The sequence below is a fragment of the Culex pipiens genome, chromosome 2 (assembly GCF_016801865.2).
Source record: "Culex pipiens pallens isolate TS chromosome 2, TS_CPP_V2, whole genome shotgun sequence".
Classification (NCBI taxonomy): domain Eukaryota; kingdom Metazoa; phylum Arthropoda; class Insecta; order Diptera; family Culicidae; genus Culex; species Culex pipiens.
Genome location: NC_068938.1, coordinates 22,840,025 through 22,861,574, shown reverse-complemented (window position 1 = coordinate 22,861,574; position 21,550 = coordinate 22,840,025). Strand labels below are relative to the sequence as shown.

Genomic DNA, 21,550 nt, shown 5'->3' with positions numbered 1-21,550 from the left:
AATGCATAATTGAGCTCGTGGTACGGGGCAGTTGTCATGAAAGTGTGTTTCTTTGTGACCTATTGGTCACTTTTGATGAGTTTGATAACTTTAACTATAAATTTATGAGAGTTTGAAAGACAAACAAAAGTTCAAGCTCAACCCAAACAACAGGGAAAAAGTTGGGTTTATAAAACCATGGTCAATACTTGGAAATGACCTTTAGTTTGAATTTAGCTTGGTTGTGAAGTGAAATAGGAGATAAATTGTAAGTAACTTATCATAAAAATTGATTATCACTTGTAGCACCAAGGGGGTCAAAAAAGTAGGAAATGCAACTTCAACCGGCTGTATCTCGACGAAAACTCAACCGATTTGGATGATTCTTGTTGCATTCGATCCGGAAGAATGTCAAAAATCACCTCCAACAAGGTAGATCCAATACAGACGCGTCTACCTTAAGTTATAATAAAAATGGCATTTCCAACTTTATTTCCAAGGGTAGTATAAGCCAATGGAGTTGCGTTTCCAACTTTTTGACCCCGTTGGGGCTACAAGTGTTATTCTTGTTTCGACTTTAAGGCAGCCTATTTTTTCCAAACAAGCAAAATATGTTTCATTTTCTTAACACAAAGATTTCGGTAAACAAGTATCCGATTGAATGAAAACATATAATTATAAAAGGTACCCTCAAATTTAAAGAGTGGTTTTCCAAAAATGCTTTGTTAATGTTGAAAAAAATGTAACTTGAGAAGAATTTTTCTGATCGATTTGGTGTCTTCAGCAAAGTTTCAGGCAAGAGGGGGAAAAAGTTATATTTTTTTCTCAGAGTTTTACTGAGTTAAGAGTATATTTTCAGAGGCAGAACCTCTAATCCGGCTCCGGAACCGATTCCATCACAAATCAGCTACGCAACATGTGTCCGCAAGGATACTTGTATTGCCAAGTGGAAGGTTTTTTCACCCGATTGGAGGAAGGTTTCAAGATGTATAGTAAAAAAAGAATTGATATATTTATACTACACAGCGAAAAATTGTGTAAATTTGGAAGGTGCAATACTATATTTTCTATGATGAAATATTACCTCAATTTCGACTGAAAAAGTGACATTATAACGGAAAAGTTGTTAATTGACATTTTTTTTCTGACATAAAAGATGTACCCATTTTCAGATGTAATATTACCATGATTTTTTAACTTATTTTTTTGATAATAACAATATTATTAGGATATTTTTTTAATTTTTTGTCTCAATTTAAATTGTTTGTTGAGGAATTCTGAAGAGCAACTTTTTCGTTATCTTTTGAAGAATTTTGAAGAGTAATTGTTTACGTTTTCGCAACCTGTTTTTTTAATATAATTTTTAAGGAACTTTGTTTATAAAAAGTGCTTTTGAATTATTCGAAAACCTTAAGAAGGTGAAAATCTAACCGTTTTTGTGCCTTCAGCAATGTTATAGGCATTCAGAAAAAAAGTTTCAGTTTATATACGCAATTTATTATTATTTTTTTAAACAAATCCTTCGATTGTAATTTATATAAAGTTGGTTTTAAATTTGAAAAGCTATACAGTTCTTTATAAAAATAGAAAAATATTCGAATGTCTCCACACAATTTTGGTATGGTACGTAGATATTCTAAAATTAGTATCTTTATAAGGAATTTTCGGATCAATTTGGTGTGTTCGGCTAACTTCTAAGTATTGATGAGGATAGTCCTCATCAGATCAGTCAGGTAAAAACGGGTATTCTTTGATATATTTTAGGGGTGTCTTTTGAGCCATAGAGAAATACAGCCAAAAAATTTGAAACCGAGTTATGATTTTTTTAAATAAATATTCTTTGAGAATATGGAAATCGATGCAATCGAAAAGTACTCAACAGAAATTTTGATGAAGTGCATCGTTTTCGTGATAAAGCCACTAAGTTTGATTTTACTAAAATAATTGCAGCTTTTAGATTTTTCCATTTCTGAAAAAAAAGAAAATTTCAGAAAATTTCCTAAAATTACGTCTAAGAAGCATTGAAGGTTGAACCTCTGTTGCTAAGATACAGTGGATATATGAAAAAAAAAACAAGGAAATTGAAGTTTTCATAGTCAAACGATCTAAACAGCCCCCCCCCCATTTACCAATGCCAATATTAAAAAAAACTTAAGATCCAATTTTCAATGTGAAAAATGCAACATCTGTGTCTTTCCTGATCTTTTCGAAAAAATATATTTTGAAAATGTTGAAATCAACATTATTATTTCAAAAGGGCGTAATATTCAATATTTGGCCCTATTCAAAATATTATTGGGGAAGGCTTTCAAAATTCGTAGAGAATTGTTTTTTATTTTATTTTTTGTCAATTTAGTTAATACAAAGTATTGAAATGGATTCACAATATAACTACAGCGTTCAAAGTATTGTTTTGGAGTTAAAACATTGAAACTTTGATCTATTCCTACGCATTTTACATGCGATTTCTCCTTAATTTCTACTCGAAACACTAAAACTGACCGTATTCGAAATTTCTGCCGGCAAATATTTTGAAACTCGGCCCAGAGATACTGAATGGTCCCAGGAACTAACTATGTCCAATCATTGGTTTGGGTGGATTTTTTTTCATAATAACGGTCTGTCAGGTCCTCAGAATCACGAGCAACTTTGCAACAGTTCATAAGGAAAGTTCTGGGCCGTTCGTCGCTTCTGCATAGAAGTCTAAAATAGAATGCTACATGTTTGACAATCGCTCTGATATCCCATACAAAATTTGGAGAAAAACGGTTCGGCCTTTCTTATTTTTTTTTAATTTTTGAATTTTCTCGTGAATTGAGATTTTTTTCGAGGACTTTGGAAAAATCTTGTTTTTATGAAGTTGGAACAATAACTTAACAAATTCACCAAATAATCATACTATTTTTAATGTTTTCCTATATTTCCACACTCGGATTTCCACGTCAATGTGCTCGTAAAAAACGCAGATATTAGTGTCTCTTCCGCTCACATATTCAAATGAACAATTGTAATCAGTACCAGTGGTAGTACACACATGAACCTATCGAAGGTTAGTGGTCGCGTCTCCCTGCCATGCCGGTTGACCATGTGGCCATCCCGTGTGAGTGTGTGTGTGTGTGCTGTCTGTGTCCTGTTCGTAACGGACGCCACTAATCAATTATTTACACGCGCCTTTTTTCCAGCGCTTTTTCCTCGTCACTACTTTTTTTTTCCTTCTCTCCAACTCAGTCAGTTGTGTTCGGTGAGCGAGAGTGAAAATCGCGTCTAAAAAAGCTCCTGTTGGACTGTCCGGCATTGACAGTGAGTGGCGGCATTTCGAACGGACAACACTTGCCGGTACAAAGCGCGCGCGAAGTTCCGCTTCCACTTCCGGTTTTAAAAAGAAGATGAAAAAGCTTGATTTTCATTTGAAGTTTTGGGAGTTTTCTTGAAATTTACTGTGATAACTGTTACAAAAATGGATGAAACCCGAATCCAACTTAAGGATACTTGGATTAAGTCGAACCACCAACCAGGATACAGTGTAGTGCGACACGTTTGACCCAGAACAAGGACATGACCAGCGCGTAGTATCCTCGAACCCATCGGTCTTTTTTTCCACCGTCGACATCAGGTTATTGGTAGTGTGTGGATGCTCGCATGAGGTCAGCTAATTATGATGTTGTCATTTGGCATGCATCGAAAGCCCCCAAACGGACAAGGATGACCACCAGAAGCCACAGACAGCCAATGTGTGTGTGTGTGTGTGTGTGTGTGTGTGTGTTTGAACTACTCCACCACCCGCCGCCACGTGTGTCAGCGATGAGTATCAACTCGGGAGGAGCAAAGGCTTCTAGGAATGTACAGTCCAATGATTGACAATTTGAGTGAGATTATTGATTTTTATGTTCTGCCAACGAACGGCTGACGCGGGGTGGTCTCGGGTTTCTGACAGGATTTTGATACGATTTTGGGTTAGAAGTTCAACCAAAATCATCACGGTTTACAGATTAATGCTAGAAAATGTTATAAGTGTACATTGTATATTGTCGGAACTTTGAAAAATTGGAAAGGATGTTATATAAACTTCTCAAAATTAATTTTGTTGTGAATTAAGACATACAAATTAGAAATGCACGCCCATAAAAAGCATATTTTTTAGAGCGTTCTATTTTAATTTTCCGGGAAAATAATATTTAGCCCTTAAGTCACTCGTGCAACTAATTATAAGCAAATTAAAGACATTCTTTGTACACATAAACATTCTCTTAGAAAGTTAAAATGACTCGCATAAAGAAAACAAATCTAATTTATTGACACGTTTAACGTTTACAAATGAAATATTGATGAGCATTAAGGATTTCATTTCACGAAAAATTGGACGCTCTAATCTTTTTTAAAGAACATTGTGTTTTGACGTTTCTTACAAGTGTTTTTACAAGGAACGCTTACGTGACTGCTGAAGGGTTAGAGAACTAAAGTCTATTATAAAACTTAGAAGTGTTTAGTTGAGCTTAAGAAAGAGTATTTAGAAATTTTTAAATAGTCTGTTTGACGGTGCACATCAGATTTTTGTTACAGAAATTCCCCATCCCCTAAATAACTGTCCACAAAGTAATTTACAACAAAGTTTGACTAATTTTACCATCCCGTTGTTGCAGGATTGGGTCCGTGAGTTTTAAAATGTTGGAATAAGAAGACAACAACTCCCTTCACACAACATTGTATTTTCAACTGCAAAACAAACCATTTTTGTTTGACTAACTAAGTTTTGAAAACATTAAGATTCAAAATTCGGGTGCCACGATATCGCAACACAAGGCAACACTGCGTTGATGAAAACCAGCTCTTTTGAAGAATTAAGCAAATCTCGCGTGCTTAACGAAAGATGAGTTTCAGAAGGGAATTAAAATAACATCATTAAGGACTTTCATAATAGACTATTATAATCGAAAATTCAAAAGAACGCATCGTCAAGCTGACATGTAATTTTTTTAAAGCATTCACCCCTAATTTTACTGATTTTGGTTCTGAGATAATGAAAAACTTTAATCGCGTTTAGATCAAATCGCAAAATCACATGCAAACATTCTAAAAAGAAGGCAAGGCGTCTTTCATGGATAGACTGTAAATGAGGGGAAATAAAGAAAATGGTATTTTTGTTTTTAAAATTACATTAAATTTCTTAAATTTCTTTCTGTAGGATTAACATGAACATTAACGTTTGGCTTTAAGAAAGGATACGCTGAGGCATCATAAAATTAAATTAAGAATCATAGAATTCATTATTTAGGCTCAAATTTGAAACGCATGATCTGAAAGATTTTTCATGAGAGCATAAATTAGGTTAATTTTTATGATAATTATTCAAGAAAAGTTTGAAAAATCTTCATTTACAGTATCAGTTTATAAATATTTATTTAAAAGAGCGATAAAGTTGATATAAACTTTTTGTTATGGATATTTATTGAAAATCACAATTTTTAGAAAATTGACACATGTAGGGGAGAGTGGGGAGACTTGATCCCCTTTTTTTGTATCGCACATAACTCTGTCAATTTCTCACAAAACTACGATCTTTTTGCATGAATTGAAAGCATAAACATTCAACTATGTTTGGCTGATAAGGGTATTTCATCAGATAAACTCTTCAAATCATGTCAAGGGTTTTAAAAAAATATTTCAAACCGGCATTTTCGAAATGTTGGGGGTAATTTGATCCCCCTTTCAACATTTTGAAGAAATCTTAAGGAAAATGTTTTTTATTCATCCAAACTTTTAATTTTCTATGAGTTACAGCAATTTCACATTAAACCTTTACGTTTGTGTTCAAAATATAACACGTTTAGCATGCAAAATATTTAAAAACTTAAAATTTTCTTTTTCAGACCAAAATTGAGCATGTTTACAAAAGCTGGTAATTTTTGTTTACAAAATTTTTGAAAAATGGTTCAAACTGCAGTAAGTTATGTACAACTATACTAAAGGAAACTATGTACGAAAACCCAGCCCAATTATTTAATCCTGAGGCTGATTCCAGTGACTGTAAAAATGCAGGGATCAAGTCTCCCTAAACGCACTTTTTTAAACAATTGATTGTAAAAATAGTATGACGATAAATTTAACGTCAAATACGTAAGGGTTTTGAAGTTGATATGTTCATCAAACAATTCATGTATAAACAATATTGTTTCGAATAATTTTTGAGTGTTTTCTATACTTATCAAAACAAAGAAAAAAGATCTCTTGGAAGTTTTTTGGAGCACTTTTTAGAAAAATGTGTGTAACTCTATCTAAAAACGAAACTATTGGCACTACGCCCCCCGGGGCATGGCCTTCCTCTAACGTGGGATTTCTGCTCCAGCGCCTCTGACGAGACAGGAGAAACCGGGACCGACGTTTTACTTCACCATCCGATAGAAGCTCAGTGGATAAGGCGGGAATCGAACCCGCGTCTCATAGCATCATCGGGATCGGCAGCCGAAGCCGCTACCCCTGCGCCACGAGACCCACTCTATCTAAACATCCCAACTCTATCTAAACATTTTTTATTTTTTTTTCTTTGTTTTCTACAATGAGTTTTAGTCAATTTCGCACAACTTTCTAGAACAAAGCTAATTGTTTTTCCCACATGCTGACGAGATACAGGCTTGGGATCAAGTGTCCCCGGGGATCAAGTCTCCCCACTCTCCCCTACATATGAATACATGCACTAAAAATAACCCCATGTTTTTGTTCGGCAATTGGCAGTGTTTGAATGAATTTTGTTGTAATTTTTGACTCGATTATCTGAAGACATCGGAAAATCTTCACTTCAGATTGTCGAATTGTGATTTATTTTGGGTCTCAAGTTTAAATATGATCTCAAAAAAGCTCAAAAAAGATCTGACCCAAGATGGCGGCGAATAAATCAATTAATCTGCATTTGGTAACGAAACAGGCACCAAATACTCAAATTTTACTAATATGAGGTCACTGAACTAGAATTTAATGTTATGAATAAAAAAAAACATATTTGTTAATTCGGTTATCCGAAACTTTTGTGAAACCTTCCGATAATCGAACTTCGGATAATCAAAACATTGGATAATCCAGTTGATCAAATGTTCATTTGGATACGAACATGCACAGTAAAAAAAATCTGTGTAAAATCGCATGCAAAAGCATGCACATCACCTTTGTGAGAATTGGAATATCCCAAATTAACAACAATCTGGTGAGAGTCATTTTCAGATTATCAAGTCCACGCTTCAACCCTTACGGCTATCTCGCCGCTGTGAAATAATCTGGATCAATACCGATGTAGCTGCAAGTTATCCATACATAGTATACAGTTAATACAGTTAATACGACGTGAAGGAAGGCTACTGGTACATTGGCGTTAAAACCCAGCAACCACAAGACGGTAAGGTAGCCGAGATGGTTGGGGCGCGGACTTGGTAATCTGGAAATGACTCTCACCAGATTGTTGTTAATTTGGGATATTCCAAATATTTTTTTTGCTTTCGTATATGCTTTTTGTGTACACGTTTTCTCATATAATATTACATGCTTTTTTCACAAAGGTGATGTGCATGCTTTTGCATGTGATTTAATCATCGGATTTTTGCTGTGTGTGCGAAATTTTTTCATTGATGTTCCTCTCAAGATTTGAAAACTTTTATCGATCTTAAAATGATTTCCAGTGTGCAACATTTCATGAACATTGGTTGTCTCAACAACAAAAATCCCGGGAAACGGTAAATTTTGAACAAATTTCCCGGGAAATCCAGAGAAATTTTAAATTTAGTATAAATTGTTCTGATCTCGGTTCTGATAAATATTTAACAACAAAGCTGTATGATCGCAGGTAGTTTTGTGGCGAAATATCATGTTTTATCAAATTGTTTGTACAGTTAGTAAAACGAATTCAGAAATTATGTTTTTCGGGACAAATAACATTTTTAGCAAAAGTCATACTTGTTTTAGCTCATGAACCAAATAGTTTAGCATTTTAATTTTTACTTTTTGTATTTTTTACTTGAAACAACTCAATGTTTTCAAAAAACAGGAGAAATTTTTTAAAACATGTGTGCATTCTTGGGGCACCTTTCAATTAACGCGCATTAGTTATTTAATGCTTTTTGCATGGTGAAATTTTGTTACACGCTTTTCAGCTAAATATATGACTTCGGTTGAAAGTGTTTTCCAAAAGTTGATATAAATGATTTGATAAGTGTTTCATTAGTCCTCAATCAATCTGTCTTCCATTTCATTCACCCATTTAAACTTTATGTTAAACTGATATTTTTCGAATACTCATCAAACAAACTGAACTAATTCTTCTTCACAATCCTATTTGAAATATTCAATGATAGCAATTCAATGTTCATACAACTTGGTCTTTGTACACAAAAACGTAAACAATTCCCAATTTTGCTTTGACGGGAAGGGGTTTATACTTTTTTAAATGATATAACACCCATTATTTTCCAAAAAGTTTACCTAAAATAATAAAATGTCCCAATTTTTGTTGCTTCCGAAAAATTACACTGACATGAAATTTTAAGACGATCAATGAATTCAATATAAGCAGTAAATTTAATTTAGTTAATTCATATAAAGTTGTTCATTTTTTTCTAAACTTTTTCTGAAGAAATTCATCAAGAATACTTCTGCTTGAGTTTATAGAATTCCCGGGAAATTTAAAAATTTCTCTGGAAACAGGATTTTTTTTACCAGGAATCCTGGGAATTCCCGGTACAGGAAATTGGACGCTCTAAAAACTACAAAGAAATACTTCGTGATTCGATAATTCCAAGATACGATTATTCGAATTAAATTTTGTCCGAGTCCTTAGAATAATCGAGCCTGAACTGTAATGAAAACAGAAAAAAAAATCGTTTACAATCACAACAAATAGAAGATAAATCCTTCCATGTCCGGTTGCTAGTGTAGGTTCACTTACCTCAGATAAAAAGGTTTCCATGTTTTTTTTGCCCGAACGATGACTAGTGTATTTCGTTATGAAAGAATCATCCGAGGATATAAAACAGAGCACACAGTCCGTGTACATTTAGAAGACATCAATAAATAATTTACGTTATTGCTTACTCACCCCCTGTCGATCCGCGCGTTGTTGTTTTACGTGCTAGGAGAGCTTGGCAGAGTTATAATTGCTTGTTTGTTGTTGATTTTTTCAACATATTTTTAAATTATCATCTAACTTTTTTAATTTAATTTAAATAATATTACCATTTCTTTTATCAATTAATTTATATTGTTACTGAAATGGAATAAAAGTTACTTTGTTTACAACTGAACATCTCATAATATGCCAGAAAATTTCTCAGCAGGATTCACTCCCCTATTTGAAAACCTCTATAGATCCAATATCATGGATGACCTAGAATGCAGAATATTGAATGATTGTTCAGTAAAGTTCAAGGAACGTTGCAGCCAGGAAATGTAATGATTTAAGTGAAATTTCAATCAGGAAGAGGGATGGGTCCTTTTTGGGATATTCCGTTGAGAGTCCATGCAGTAAATTCACAATCAGGGTTTTGGACTGATTTCATCCAATGATATCTTTTTTGATCAATTTGGGTAAGAATTTTAGTTCGTAGAAAACACATCAAGTCGAGGGTGAAAACAACCACTTAGATTTGGTAAATCAGCAGTAGGTAATCAAATGGACGTAAACACGGTGTTTCAAATCTCATTTGGAGATTTCTAGATAAGGTTTATGAATGCTACAAAACTACGTTCATTCACTTTCTAAACCCCATAAAACTTGTTATGGTTTTGTTGACTCATGGTGAGGTTTGCAACATGTTGTTTTTGTTGTTGTTGAGAATGGGAAGTTTGACCAATTAGGGTGTCCTTTGAGAGAGCTTTCGCGTCACGCGAATGTTAAAGTATGGACAATGCTGACGATAATGGCGCGAATCAGGTTAGAGGGAAAACTGTAAACAGGCACTGCTGACCACGAGCGATGTTGTTGTCGTACGATGTAAATATGTAATTATATTTCCTTCAAAGTAAACAAAATCATCTGACCGGTCAAAACATGTTGCATTATTGATGAATTCATGACCAGCTAGTTTGACCATGTTCTTGAAGTATTTCTGATGGTTTCACAACAAAAATTCTTCAATGAACTCTCACACCATTTTTCTCATCAAAACTATGAAAAACTAGTAAAGATGTGACTCAATGTTGGCCCACATTGCATGAGTTCGTGTCCGGGAACCGATTCCAACCAATTGACCGTATAAACTTGAATGATAAAAGCTTCTTGGAAATATTGCGGGTATGGGAGGGGGGAATGTTGGTGCTTGTAGATGATTGATGACCCTCCTCCGGCAATATCGACTTTTAATCGCTCCTTTGGTCTAATTGTCTGCAAACATAAGGCCACCCTCAACCCCACAGGGAGCCTTTACCGTAGAGTTTTCGTCGATGCTCAGTTTGCCTGGTGTCTCACGGCGTTTAGTCAGTAATAGCGGAGGGGTGGTCGTTCTGCTAAACTACTATTACCAGGGGGTCAGGAAGTTTGGAATGGTGGTGGTGGTGGTGGAGTTGCACAACGAACTAGACTACGAACCGTCGAAAAGTTTGTTTACAATGCAATCGCGGTGCGGAGGAGGAATAATGTACCAATTGATTACAGCGAAAAGCGGTGCACGCCCGGTGATACTACAAGCCATCAGTGAAAAAAGTGCCTTAAAATAAAACTAGAACTGTTTTTGACACGAAAACGAGTACAACAGTACTTGATAAGTTGTATGTGATTTCAATAGTGGTAACATAATAGGATAATACGAATGGATCATGGGTATTTGTCTGGATACAGGTAAGAACATGTTTGCATAAGGAAGTATGATAACATAATATAGAATAAAACGATTTAAGTTAGCCAATATGGATTTGTAAACAAATCCTGGTCATGTTCATGTTAGTGAATGTTTGCGAATGTCCACAAAACAAATCAAATCAAATCAAATCATTTGCTCATCAACCTCAACTTCGTCTTGTCTTGGCTTTGCGGTTACAAATCCAGGTTGTCCTGTTATATTATTTTGCTTTATGTGAATAAAAAACTTCATGAAGATTTATCAAAATTTTGAAGGGACAATTATTTTTACTTTATTTTTGTATGACATTTATAATATTCGTGATAAGTTTTTTTCAGTTTCTCAATTGAAACTGATGTTCTATTTTTACAATCATGTACATAATGGCTAGATTATGTAGAAAATATTACTTGATGAACAGTTCTCGGATCGATATCAATAATTCTTCATCTATCGATGAATTCTTCAGTCCGTTCAATCTGCATACTTCAATTATCTTCATTCCTCGATATTTTCCCTTGCTTGAAGGATCTCTTCCTCGACGGTCCCTTGGATTCTGTTTGCTTTAAAAATCTCTTCCGGTTGTCAATAATTTCACCTTCTCAGACATTTTTCTTGGCGAAACGAAGCTTTGAAGGGTGTTTGACATTAGTTTGTTTTTGTTTGATGGACGTTGCCATGATTCTATCCCATAGCTGGGTATCAAGAAAAAAAAATTCAATCGAGTCTTCATTTTGCATCGTTCTGTAAACTGATGATTCTCTTCCTCGACGATCCCTTGGATATTGACAACCAGAGAGTCGACTGTAATAACCATACTGCAATGTAAAAAGAATGCGTGTAAAAAAATGTTGAATTACAGTCGACTCTTTGCGAAAAAAAAAAAATGCGGCTGTCATGCCATGGCACACTTTTTTCGTAATGTTGGGACCACTGCGTGATTTTGACATTTCGGGCGTTCACCATTCGAACGCCATTTTCGCTTAAAAAGCTGGATAATAGATATTAGAGGTAATCCAAATAATTTGAAAGCTTATTTCTCTCAATTGATGGCTCAAATTCAGCTGCGATTGAAATTTTATTGATAAATGTAGGGGAGATAGAGCCGAAAAATTCAACTCGCTTCATCAAAAATCATTATTTTGTAATCATAGTGTTTAATGTTACAAAATTTTTTATTGCAATTCTTTGAAAAAAAAATGTTCAAAATATTTTTAAACATCTATCGCTATATTAATCATACCAGAAATACAGCATAAATGTGTGTTTTCATCAAATTTAAATCAAATTTTTCAGTTATCTATTTTTTCAACCAAGATGGCGATCAATCAAATTCAATCAGAACACGCGTTTAGCGCCATATTTATGCAATGCTAATGGGCCGCGTTAAATGCTTTTTCAGGAGCTTATGGTTTTAAGTAAGCTTTTTACACGCCTAACGGCACTTGACAGCTAAAACACCCTGGGTTTTAAAAAAGCATGCGATAAAACCGTTTGTCATGACATTGGGTTTTCAAGACTCTCTTAAAACTTACATAAAACCTTATTAAAAGCCATTTAGCTTTTATTGTCACAAGCTTTTATGTCCGAGGCATAAACTCTTGTTAGAACCTACTAATTAGCTCTTGCTTATTGGTTGCGATGAATGCCTAAATAAAACTATAAAGCAATCAAGATGATATCATAAAACCTCAATAAAACTAGGTGGTGGCTAGTTGGTTTAAAAATGTTACTTGGGATTTAACATTTGGTAGCATTCGGTGCAGATCCGTCTTTCCGCAAAGCATTTCAATTTTGTAACCTGGGAAAACCTTTCTTTTTTATTAATTTTCATGCCAATTGAAAAAAACTTTGAACGATATTTTTTATAACGGTATTTTAAAATTTCTCGAAAAATTATGGTGGGTGCTACTGAATAAAAAAACTTTCTCTGGACTGGTCTTAAACGAGATTTTTTTTTATTCTAGACCAGTTTTGAGCACCTTGCATCTTTTGCATGAGCAATATAGGACCAAACCTTCTTCGGGAAAGTTTTGGCAAATTTTCTCAATTGGCACTTTGGTAAAAAAATGAAAATTGAATGAAAAAGTGAAAATCTGAAGTCCCATCACTAGCGTGCCCAGGGTGGGGCAACATGGGGCAGTTGCCCCACCATCCTCGGAAATTTGTTCTAAAATTGGGCAGGGGGTGTCCATAAACGACGAAATTTTCAAAACTCTAATATTTTTGCCCCCCCCTTCCTTGAGGACCTGGGAACGCTAGTGAGTCCCATACAAACCTTCGGATATTCGAGTCTGGACTGTACTCAACTTTGAAATTTTCGATTTTCTATGAAAGCTTGTTTTGAAATATCATTTTTCAGTTCAGACTCAATTATCCGAAGCCTTGATTATCCGAAGTTTCGATTATCCGAAGGTTTGTAGCAAAAAATAAAAAAATGGTTTTATTCTCGTGCTTTTAATAATACAAGTGTTCTCCGATACGATTTTAGTTAAATTTGAATGGTTGATTACCTATTAATTGAAAAAATGCAATTTTTCAATGTTTCATCATCGCAATTTTGGCCGCCATCTTGGATTTAAGAATTATAAATCAAGTGTTAAGGGGTAGTTACAGCTAAGGGGCACAATCAATCGACAATCAAAAATAAGACATCGATTTTTTGTGTTTTGATTATCCGAGGGATTTTTTCCGAGGCCTTTGGATAATCGAGTCTGGGCTGTAGTGCAAAATTAATTGCCTTGTCCAAGTTAGTCAAAATTATTCCCGGATTTTCATCACCGATAGTTTTAGAGGAGTTTGATAAAGAGCCAAAAAAATATCAAGGTTTGATATTTTTGCAATTTTGCAATATCAAAAAAATACATTTAATTAGAATGATACCAAATTTTGCGCTTGTTAAAAAAATCTTTCCCAGTTCCTGAGGGGAACACCCTGAATGAGTGTCGGGGCCGGTATTTACTAATATTAACATGTTAATCTTATCATTCCATAAGTCGCCTTCCTAAGGTGTAGGCGTTTGTCAAAAAAAAAAAAATCAAGCCATCCACATTAACGACCCCCGGGTCTTTTGTGGTCTCTATTGCAAGTTTCTGCTCGAACCTAAGAGTCCGAAGGCTTGAATGGGGAGAGCACCCAAACCTCTTTTTACTCCAAGGAACCTTCCACCCCAGTGTTTGAACTGACGACCTTTGGATTGCGAGTCCAACCGCCGCCAGCGATTCCACCGGAGTAGGCTTGGTTTGGTGTGTTGTTTGTACTTATGGCATGGAGACGACTCCTACACCTGGAATGACTTAACGGCCTAACAACCAAGGCCGGGACCGACATTTTACTTCCTCATCCGATGGAAGGTTGCAGCAGATGGGAATCGAACCCAGAATCATCCGCTTACAAAGCGGACAGCGTAACCATTCGGCCACGCACGGCGTTTGTATAATGCTCAAATTTTCAAGGGTTCACGAATAACAAAATTTGATATTGATATCAGAGAAAGGTATTATTGTTCGGCATTATGTACCCAGCATGTCTATTATTTTTTTGGGTTAATTATATTACATGGAGATGCCTGTTATTTTTTTTTCTTTGAATATACCTTAAAGGAAATAGAGGCGTTTTTCTCAATTTTTCAAACCTCCTTTCCGCAATTTCCAGACAAAGGCAACACCACACAGGAGGGCGACGAGTCGGACTGGAAGGGCGGTGGTGGAAGAGGCGACGACCCGTCCCAGCGCCGTTCCGCCATCGTTCGCTCGCCGACGCTGGGTGGTGGCAGCCCAACGGCCAACGGCGGCGGGATGCAAAACAACGGCAAGGTGAAGTTCGACCCGCCCAAGGTGCCGGTCATCTTTGTGCTCGGTGGTCCCGGCAGCGGCAAAGTGACCCACTGCGATACGCTGATGCAGGAACGGCGCGGCGTAACCCACATCAACATGATGGACCTGCTGCAGCAGTATGCAATCGGTAACGGTGAGTCATCGCTGGCACTGCCATAGGGTGTCATCATGTAGTGAGAACAAGCTTGTTCAGAACTCCCACGGGATATAATTACAACCGTCTAGGGTCATCCATAATTCATGACCAACGGCCACACATAATAGAATCCTCGACCTTGCAAACAATACATGCTTCGCCATTTCCTCGTTGGAGTCCGGCACAATTTCTCATGATTCGCAGAACCTGTACCTATGCTTCTTTCTGGCTGGGCCCCCTGGATAGTGGATTGTCTCGTCCGATCGATTTTCGATACAGCTTGATTCGAACCGAACGGACCGTGGTTGTCCTGTCAGGGCTTGGAGCTTGTTGATAGTCGATTGAAATATTAATTAAGGTCAAATAACACACACCGTACCGTACCCGTCATTAACGGGTGTACAATTTCCATACGAGCCAATTTGAAAGTGACCGGTTCTGAGCACCGATGACGGTGGTTGAAACTTACCCGTTCCTTTTACCTTGTTCTTCACTTACAGATATGCAGGACTTCTCGAAGCTGCCGTCGCGGACTGTCACCGAGGTACTCATGCTAGAAATGAAAATGTCACCAGCTGCCAAAACCTACCTGGTCTCCGGATATCCGCGCTCGATGCGGGACGTCGTGGAGTACTCGGAAAAGGTAGGAACCAGTTGACGGGACTGCAAATTCCAAGTAATTCCAGCGACAAAAAAAAAAGATGAAAAAGAACACTCGTGGGAGAATTAAGTATTTAACTTGGTCATTATTTTGTTGAATAATGAAAGCGCATCGGGAAGGGTGCCGTGTCGAGGTTCCACCGTGGAATTTCTCGGCGTAATAGCCAACCCCTTGTGGCGGGTGTGGTTGAGTCAATGGACAAATCTATTTTCATCTCCACGGTGAAACAATTGGTTGGGATTGCATGAGGACCAAAATAGTGGTCGAAGTGATTTGCGTATTGGGAAAATTGTTTGAGAGAGTTAATGTTGTGGAGGATTGGTTCTATTTATGATAAATGAATTATTTTTGGGATTTCCCAGACAGAAATTTGTTTAAGATTTGTCCGAGGGGTCATTCACAAACACCGTAATACTGGGTAAAACACTCCAAACAGTAGAAGTTATGTTTTTTTCTAGAACTATGTAGAAACAATCCTCAACAATCCTCCTTCCGGAAAATGGTGAAAAAATGATTAATTCTGCTAATGGTTTTTTCATTAAAGCCAAACTTTAAATTTGTTTTGGATTATTTATTTTGTAATAATTTTTATTGAAAATATGTATTCTTCTCCGGATGGGTAATCAATACTAATGATTCTCATTTAAGTTTTTAAAGACATTTTTTTAACATTTGCTTTGGATTGCCATTTGTTTAGTTTTAAATGTTTTTTTTCTCCATCGGATGAGGTACATATTTTCAATGTTATATCGTGTTTAATTATGGGTCATTCCACCTGAAATGTGCAAGAAAAAATGCAAATTTGAAAATTACCATCTCCGATTCTGCTCAAATTTGGCAGAGCTGTTGAGACTATCAAAACATGCAAAAATCCCGAATTTCATCCAAATCGGACCCCCCCTTCCATTTTTGTACCCTCCCAAAAAAACGACTTTTTGGCGATTTTTGAGCAAAACCCTATCTTCAAACGACGATAACTCGTAGAATCCATTTCTTTTTTTTTTTATTTATTTAGTCACACCGTCTTTGATACAAAAAATATCCACAGACTGAATTTAATCTATACCCTAAATTCTACTTTTAAAGCTAAGTTTGGACATTCCGTTGGTAAATTTGACACAGACAGAATTAAAACATTTACAACATTCATAAAAAGGGTTAAAATAACTTCTCCAGCCATCGTTCGGGATTCTAAAGAGAACATCACCTCTCCGATTTCTCTCTGGAGCTTGCGGCGGAAGCAAAGCTATTAGTGCCTGGCAGTCCGAGTTTCCGTTCACTACGTCAAATAAGAAAAGACGCCTGAGGAATGAAACCCGCAAAGAGAGCTTTTCCATCCTCAGAAATTGGAGTCTCTCCTCGTAGTGAGCCTGTCTCACTGGGTGGTTGGAGGGAAGTTTGCGGATAATCATCCTCGTTGCGGTTCTTTGCACTCTTTCGTACAAGTTTGCATCTCCAATCAGCCTGGGGGCCCAAATTTGTACGCCATACTCTAATATGCTGCGGACTAGGGTCAAGTACAAACACTTGATCGCTTGAAAATCCTTGAACTCCTGGGTGTTCCGAGAAATAAATCCCAATGTAGTCCTTGCCTTCGCTACTGTCGCCGAGAGATGTTCCTTGAAAGTCAGCTTCTTGTCGACTACAATGCCGAGATCCTTAATCGACTCGACACGTTCCAGCTCCTTCCCGTCGGAAAGGTAACGATAGAGGATGGGAGAGTTTCCACGATAAAATGACAGGACCTTGCATTTGCTAGCGTTGACCTGCATTCCGTTTGCGCTGCACCACTCGATCATTGCACTTAGGTCATCTTGGAGTTCTGCGCAGTCTTTGGTGTTGTAGACTTCTCGATAAAACTTCAAATCATCGGCAAACATAACTTTCTCCGACTTGATGACTTCGCACACGTCGTTTATAAAATGTCAATTTTTCAGATTCAAGTAATCAACGGTGTGATACTGATATCTTGGCGCCAGACAATCCTGCAGCGCCAAATCGACTACGGTGCCAAACTTGGCCACGTGGTACTAAGTTTGGCAAAAATGGAACTGGACAACTTCTTCAAGAACGTCATGCCCGTGGCGGACTATTTCGACCAGAGCGATATGCTGATCGCGGTATGCTTATCCCAAGCGAATTCTGTGGAGTCGATGTTGACGGTTGTATTCTTTCCAGATCAACGGCGAACGTGCCCCGTCCGAGGTGTACAAGGACTTCCGGTCCGCAGTGCTTGACATCCTCGGGGCACAGGAGAACCAGGAGGCGCTGCTGAACGGAGTCGCAGGTATGGGACGGGGCGTGGACGACATTCCCGGCAGTATAGTTAGCGTAGACACGGCACCTAGTCAAGCTAAAGTTATTACAGCTGTTCCGTCGCATCAAGTAGAAATCAATAGCCGGACGCGAACGCCAACGCCACCGCCACCTGTGCAGCGGCAGCAATCGCGCGTGGAACTACGACCCGGTAGCGTCGTTGAGCTGGGCAAACCAGGCCGGATACCGCCGGTCCTCTGGGTGATCGGTGGACCTGGTAGTAACAAAGCGACGCTTTGCTTGAAGGCAGTTGGGATCAACCCTGGGTGGGGACACTTTAGGTATTGAAGGGTGTCAACTATTGAGAGTATCAATGCTCATTGGTTTTGTATTACAGCGTTGGTCGGCTACTTCGAGCCATTGCCGAGTCGGATCCACGTGTTGGTACGGATAACTACGCTGTCAAGGAGGCCATTACGGCTGGAGAAATGGTTCCAAAAAAGTCGCTAGATCGGCTTATCGAGAATCAATTGGCTCAACTCAGTGACAAGAAGGGAGTTATTATTGATGGATATCCGAGGGATTTGACGCAGGTCAATGATTTCGAGCAGAAGGTAGGAAAAACTTGGTCAACGAAAGTAGTTCAAACGGGTTAATCTTGTCTCTGGCATTGCAGTACCATCAAAGTCCCCCAATCATTCTGCTGGACTGCTCGAAGCTACAGCTCGGTCGGGGCCGGCTGGATGACACCGTATCTTCCTTTCGGCGAAGACTGGAACTGTTCCGCGAGCTGACGCTCCCGATGCTGAAGGAAATGGACACCGCCGGCCGGTTAACCATTGTAAGTTTATACGATTGACTTCGGTCGGCCTTAATCAATTATGGATGCGTGTCCAAGAACTTGAACGTTGTAGCGCTTTGGCTAGTACACGTGACGGTAATGGACTTTCATTTAAATTGAACATAATTGCTTCATCCACCGTGGTTCATCATTAATGAGGCTTGAGGGTGGATGAACAACCGAAGGTTGAAACGATTCCAACTTTGAAGGGCACTGTTTGAATATCTAAATTAAAACACATTTATTTTCCTTCCCCTTCCGAAAAGGTGGACGGCGACACGGACAGTCCCACGGTTCAGCGCGAGTTTGAACGCATCGTGCGGGACAACATCCAGAAGGTGCTCAAGCAGCAGGAATCTGCGGGCAATCGTGCCACCGAGGCCATAACTCCGGTCAGGATCGGAAACTTCAAGAGTGCCATTCAACGGTCGCGCAAGTCGGCGGCCAAGAGTTCCTCCCAGCAGGACGCCATCGTGCACGATCTGGATGCGGACGTTCCTGGGGTGGTGCCGACCATCAGTCACCACGTGAGCCTAGCCAATGGACATCTCGGGGGTGGAGGAGCAGTTCCGGTGGCGGCCAGGAATGGGCACGTGCCCAATGGGAAGCTTAATTTCAGGAATATGTTGGACGAGGCGGATCATTACGATTCGCACATGTAAGGGTTTGGAAGAGAGATGGCAGTACAAATTAAGAAATTCCTGTTGGTGAAATGGAGAAAACTTTTTTTTTATATACATCAAGAAATAGTGTAAGGTTCACTTTACCATCAACGTAGAATGATAGCTTTAAACAGATTGAACAAGTTACCAAGATTTTTGTATTGGCTTTGTGCCAAATGTTGTTACTGGTGAATTTTGTTTCATTATATCATATAAAATTTCATAGAGTTCGGATGTAGTCTTACGAGTTTTCGTAGCATGATAAGTTAAGTTACGTTTGAGCAGCTTTTAGGCCATATATTTGAATTTTGTTTATCTTAAAAGGAACAGCATGATGACAATTATGAACACCATAATTTATTTATTTCAAAATGTGTTAAAACCTTTTCTTTCCAAATAAAAAACACAGAAAAAAAGTTGAATCTTGGAATGTTGAAAATTTGGTAGGTTGAAAATCTTTTTTGAGTAATATTTCATAAAAAATGTGTAAAAATGTGAACCTGATGAATATTTATCGAAAACTGATGAAAATTCATCATTTTCTGGGGTAAAATTAATAATTGTTTTTGACACAAAATCTGTCACCATTTACTGATGAATATTACCATCATTTTTTTCTGTGAATTAAAATTAATTCTTTATTAGGGTAAGATACTCTAAACTGAAAATATTGCCCAAACATTGAGGGAATAAATAGAAGGCATTTTCCGCAATATTATACCAAAATTTAATATCTTAATACCTTAGGGACCATCCATAAACCACGTGGACATTTTTTTGGGAATCTTTTACCCCTCCCCCCCCCTTCGTGGACAATTGTCCATACAAAAAAAAATCTTTTTTGTATGGATCGTGGACAATCGCCATACCCCCCCCCCCCCTAAAGTGTCCACGTGGTTTATGGATGGTCCCTTACAAATACTCAAAAAACTTTATCTACATGAAAATCGTTTCAATCAAAAATAATCACTTTTAACTTATGCAAATACGTGAACACAGGTTTATCTATGCTGGTAGCAAAAATAAAGAGGAGCGAAAGGTTGCATGTACCATCGTTTCATACCCGAAATTTTCAATTTTATTTGTTAACTGTCGGTTGGAGCATGTTCAGGAAGCTCAAATATATCATGCCTTGACGAAAGTGAAGCGTTACTGGCATCAATTTAAAAAAAAGTTGAGTTGTGTAAGTTATTGACAAAATAAAAGCATTTTCTATTAAGTTGCAAAATAATGGTGAGCAAATGAAGCAGTCATGTTTACGTGTAGCAAGATTTCTATAAAAGACCTGTTGAAAGGGGTCATCCATAAACCACGTTGACACTTTAGGGAGGAGGAAGGGGTGTATGGATGGTCCCAAAGAAAGTAAAAAAAGAAAAATCAATAATAATTGGTTAGTATTGCAGGAAATACAACTTTCTCGATTCAAATACTTATTCTTTCTGTTAAATTTAAATTAATTTAAAATGAAAATTTTGACCTACCGCCGAAAGTTTTTGCATTAATTTTTGCTATATCTATTTAAAAATATTCCTTATCGAAAATTTTAATTAATTAAAGTTGAAAACCCTATAAAAATCGGAGTATGTTTAAAACGAAATCTTCTATAATAAAATCTCTAAAAAAATCACTTTATGTGATTGAACGTTTTTAATATGTATTGTGTATTTGTTTTATCATAAAATTACATCTTTAAAGATATGGCCTAAACTGCAAAATGATATTACCTAAGATTTTCAAACTGAGATTGGAAACAAGCAAAATAAAAAAATATCTTCATAACGTTTTTTTTTGCAAACTTACAATCAAAACTGAAGTTTGCCACTCGTAATTGAACACCTCATCAAAGTTTAAAATGCTGGGTTAAGAAATTTTACGTTGTAAGTAATACTGTAGACAGTAGAATTAAAGCTTTAACATTGTACTTTTAGAACACTTTATCACATACATAAATAAAATGAATCAGTTTCAGTAGAAAATAAACTCTTTCAATCAATTCTCCCCTCAAAGTTCAAATAACCTCCAGTCTATCACTTTATTCCTCACAGTAGAGGCCAAATTCTCTCTCAGCTAATTCTCCCAAGATTGCAATAACGCGTCTGCGCATAAGCATGCATCGCATACGCTCCGTCACGCGACAGCACGAGTGCATGTAAACAAACGGGTTGCCAACCTGACGGCGCCAAAGTGCAACTGCAAGGTGCATTCGATGCATTGGGGCCAAAACGCAGTAAGTTACGATTTATGAAAGAGTTCTGTTTGGAGTTGCTAGCTTTGAATGAGGTTGTCAAATCTTTAGTTGAACATTTCGGTTGATTTGGATAAATTACCTTTTTTTGATTACAAGGTAAGTTAGAGTTTGACTGTT

General features: G+C 37.3%; 1 protein-coding gene across 3 annotated transcripts; it reads left to right on the top strand.

The window, feature by feature from the left end:
• Nucleotides 1–210: 210 nt before the first annotated feature.
• LOC120422380 (adenylate kinase isoenzyme 5) lies at nt 211–19,940 on the top strand. Of its 3 annotated transcripts, XM_039585789.2 has the most exons (9): nt 10,610–10,792; nt 14,448–14,762; nt 15,266–15,408; nt 17,364–17,546; nt 17,605–17,713; nt 17,795–18,023; nt 18,080–18,296; nt 18,359–18,523; nt 18,790–19,940. In XM_039585789.2, the coding sequence occupies exons 1-9, from the start codon at nt 10,771–10,773 to the stop codon at nt 19,183–19,185; spliced, it is 1,779 nt and encodes a 592-aa protein (XP_039441723.1). In that variant the 5' UTR covers nt 10,610–10,770; the 3' UTR covers nt 19,186–19,940. The 3 variants fall into 3 exon arrangements, with proteins under 3 accessions (XP_039441724.1, XP_039441723.1, XP_039441722.1); XM_039585790.2 differs by lacking the exon at nt 10,610–10,792 and adding an exon at nt 211–247 and having other exon boundaries at nt 17,605–18,023; nt 18,790–19,937; XM_039585788.2 differs by having other exon boundaries at nt 17,605–18,023; nt 18,790–19,938.
• The last annotated feature ends 1,610 nt before the right edge of the window (nt 19,941–21,550 follow it).

Excerpts from the sequence above, each read along its gene's own strand:
- LOC120422380 (XM_039585788.2), top strand. The coding sequence starts at position 10,771 with ATGGGTATTTGTCTGGATACAG. Across the intron at positions 15,409-17,363 it reads TCGTGGAGTACTCGGAAAAG|ATTCAAGTAATCAACGGTGT; the intron begins GTAGGAACCAGT and ends TCAATTTTTCAG. Across the intron at positions 18,524-18,789 it reads CCGCCGGCCGGTTAACCATT|GTGGACGGCGACACGGACAG; the intron begins GTAAGTTTATAC and ends CCTTCCGAAAAG.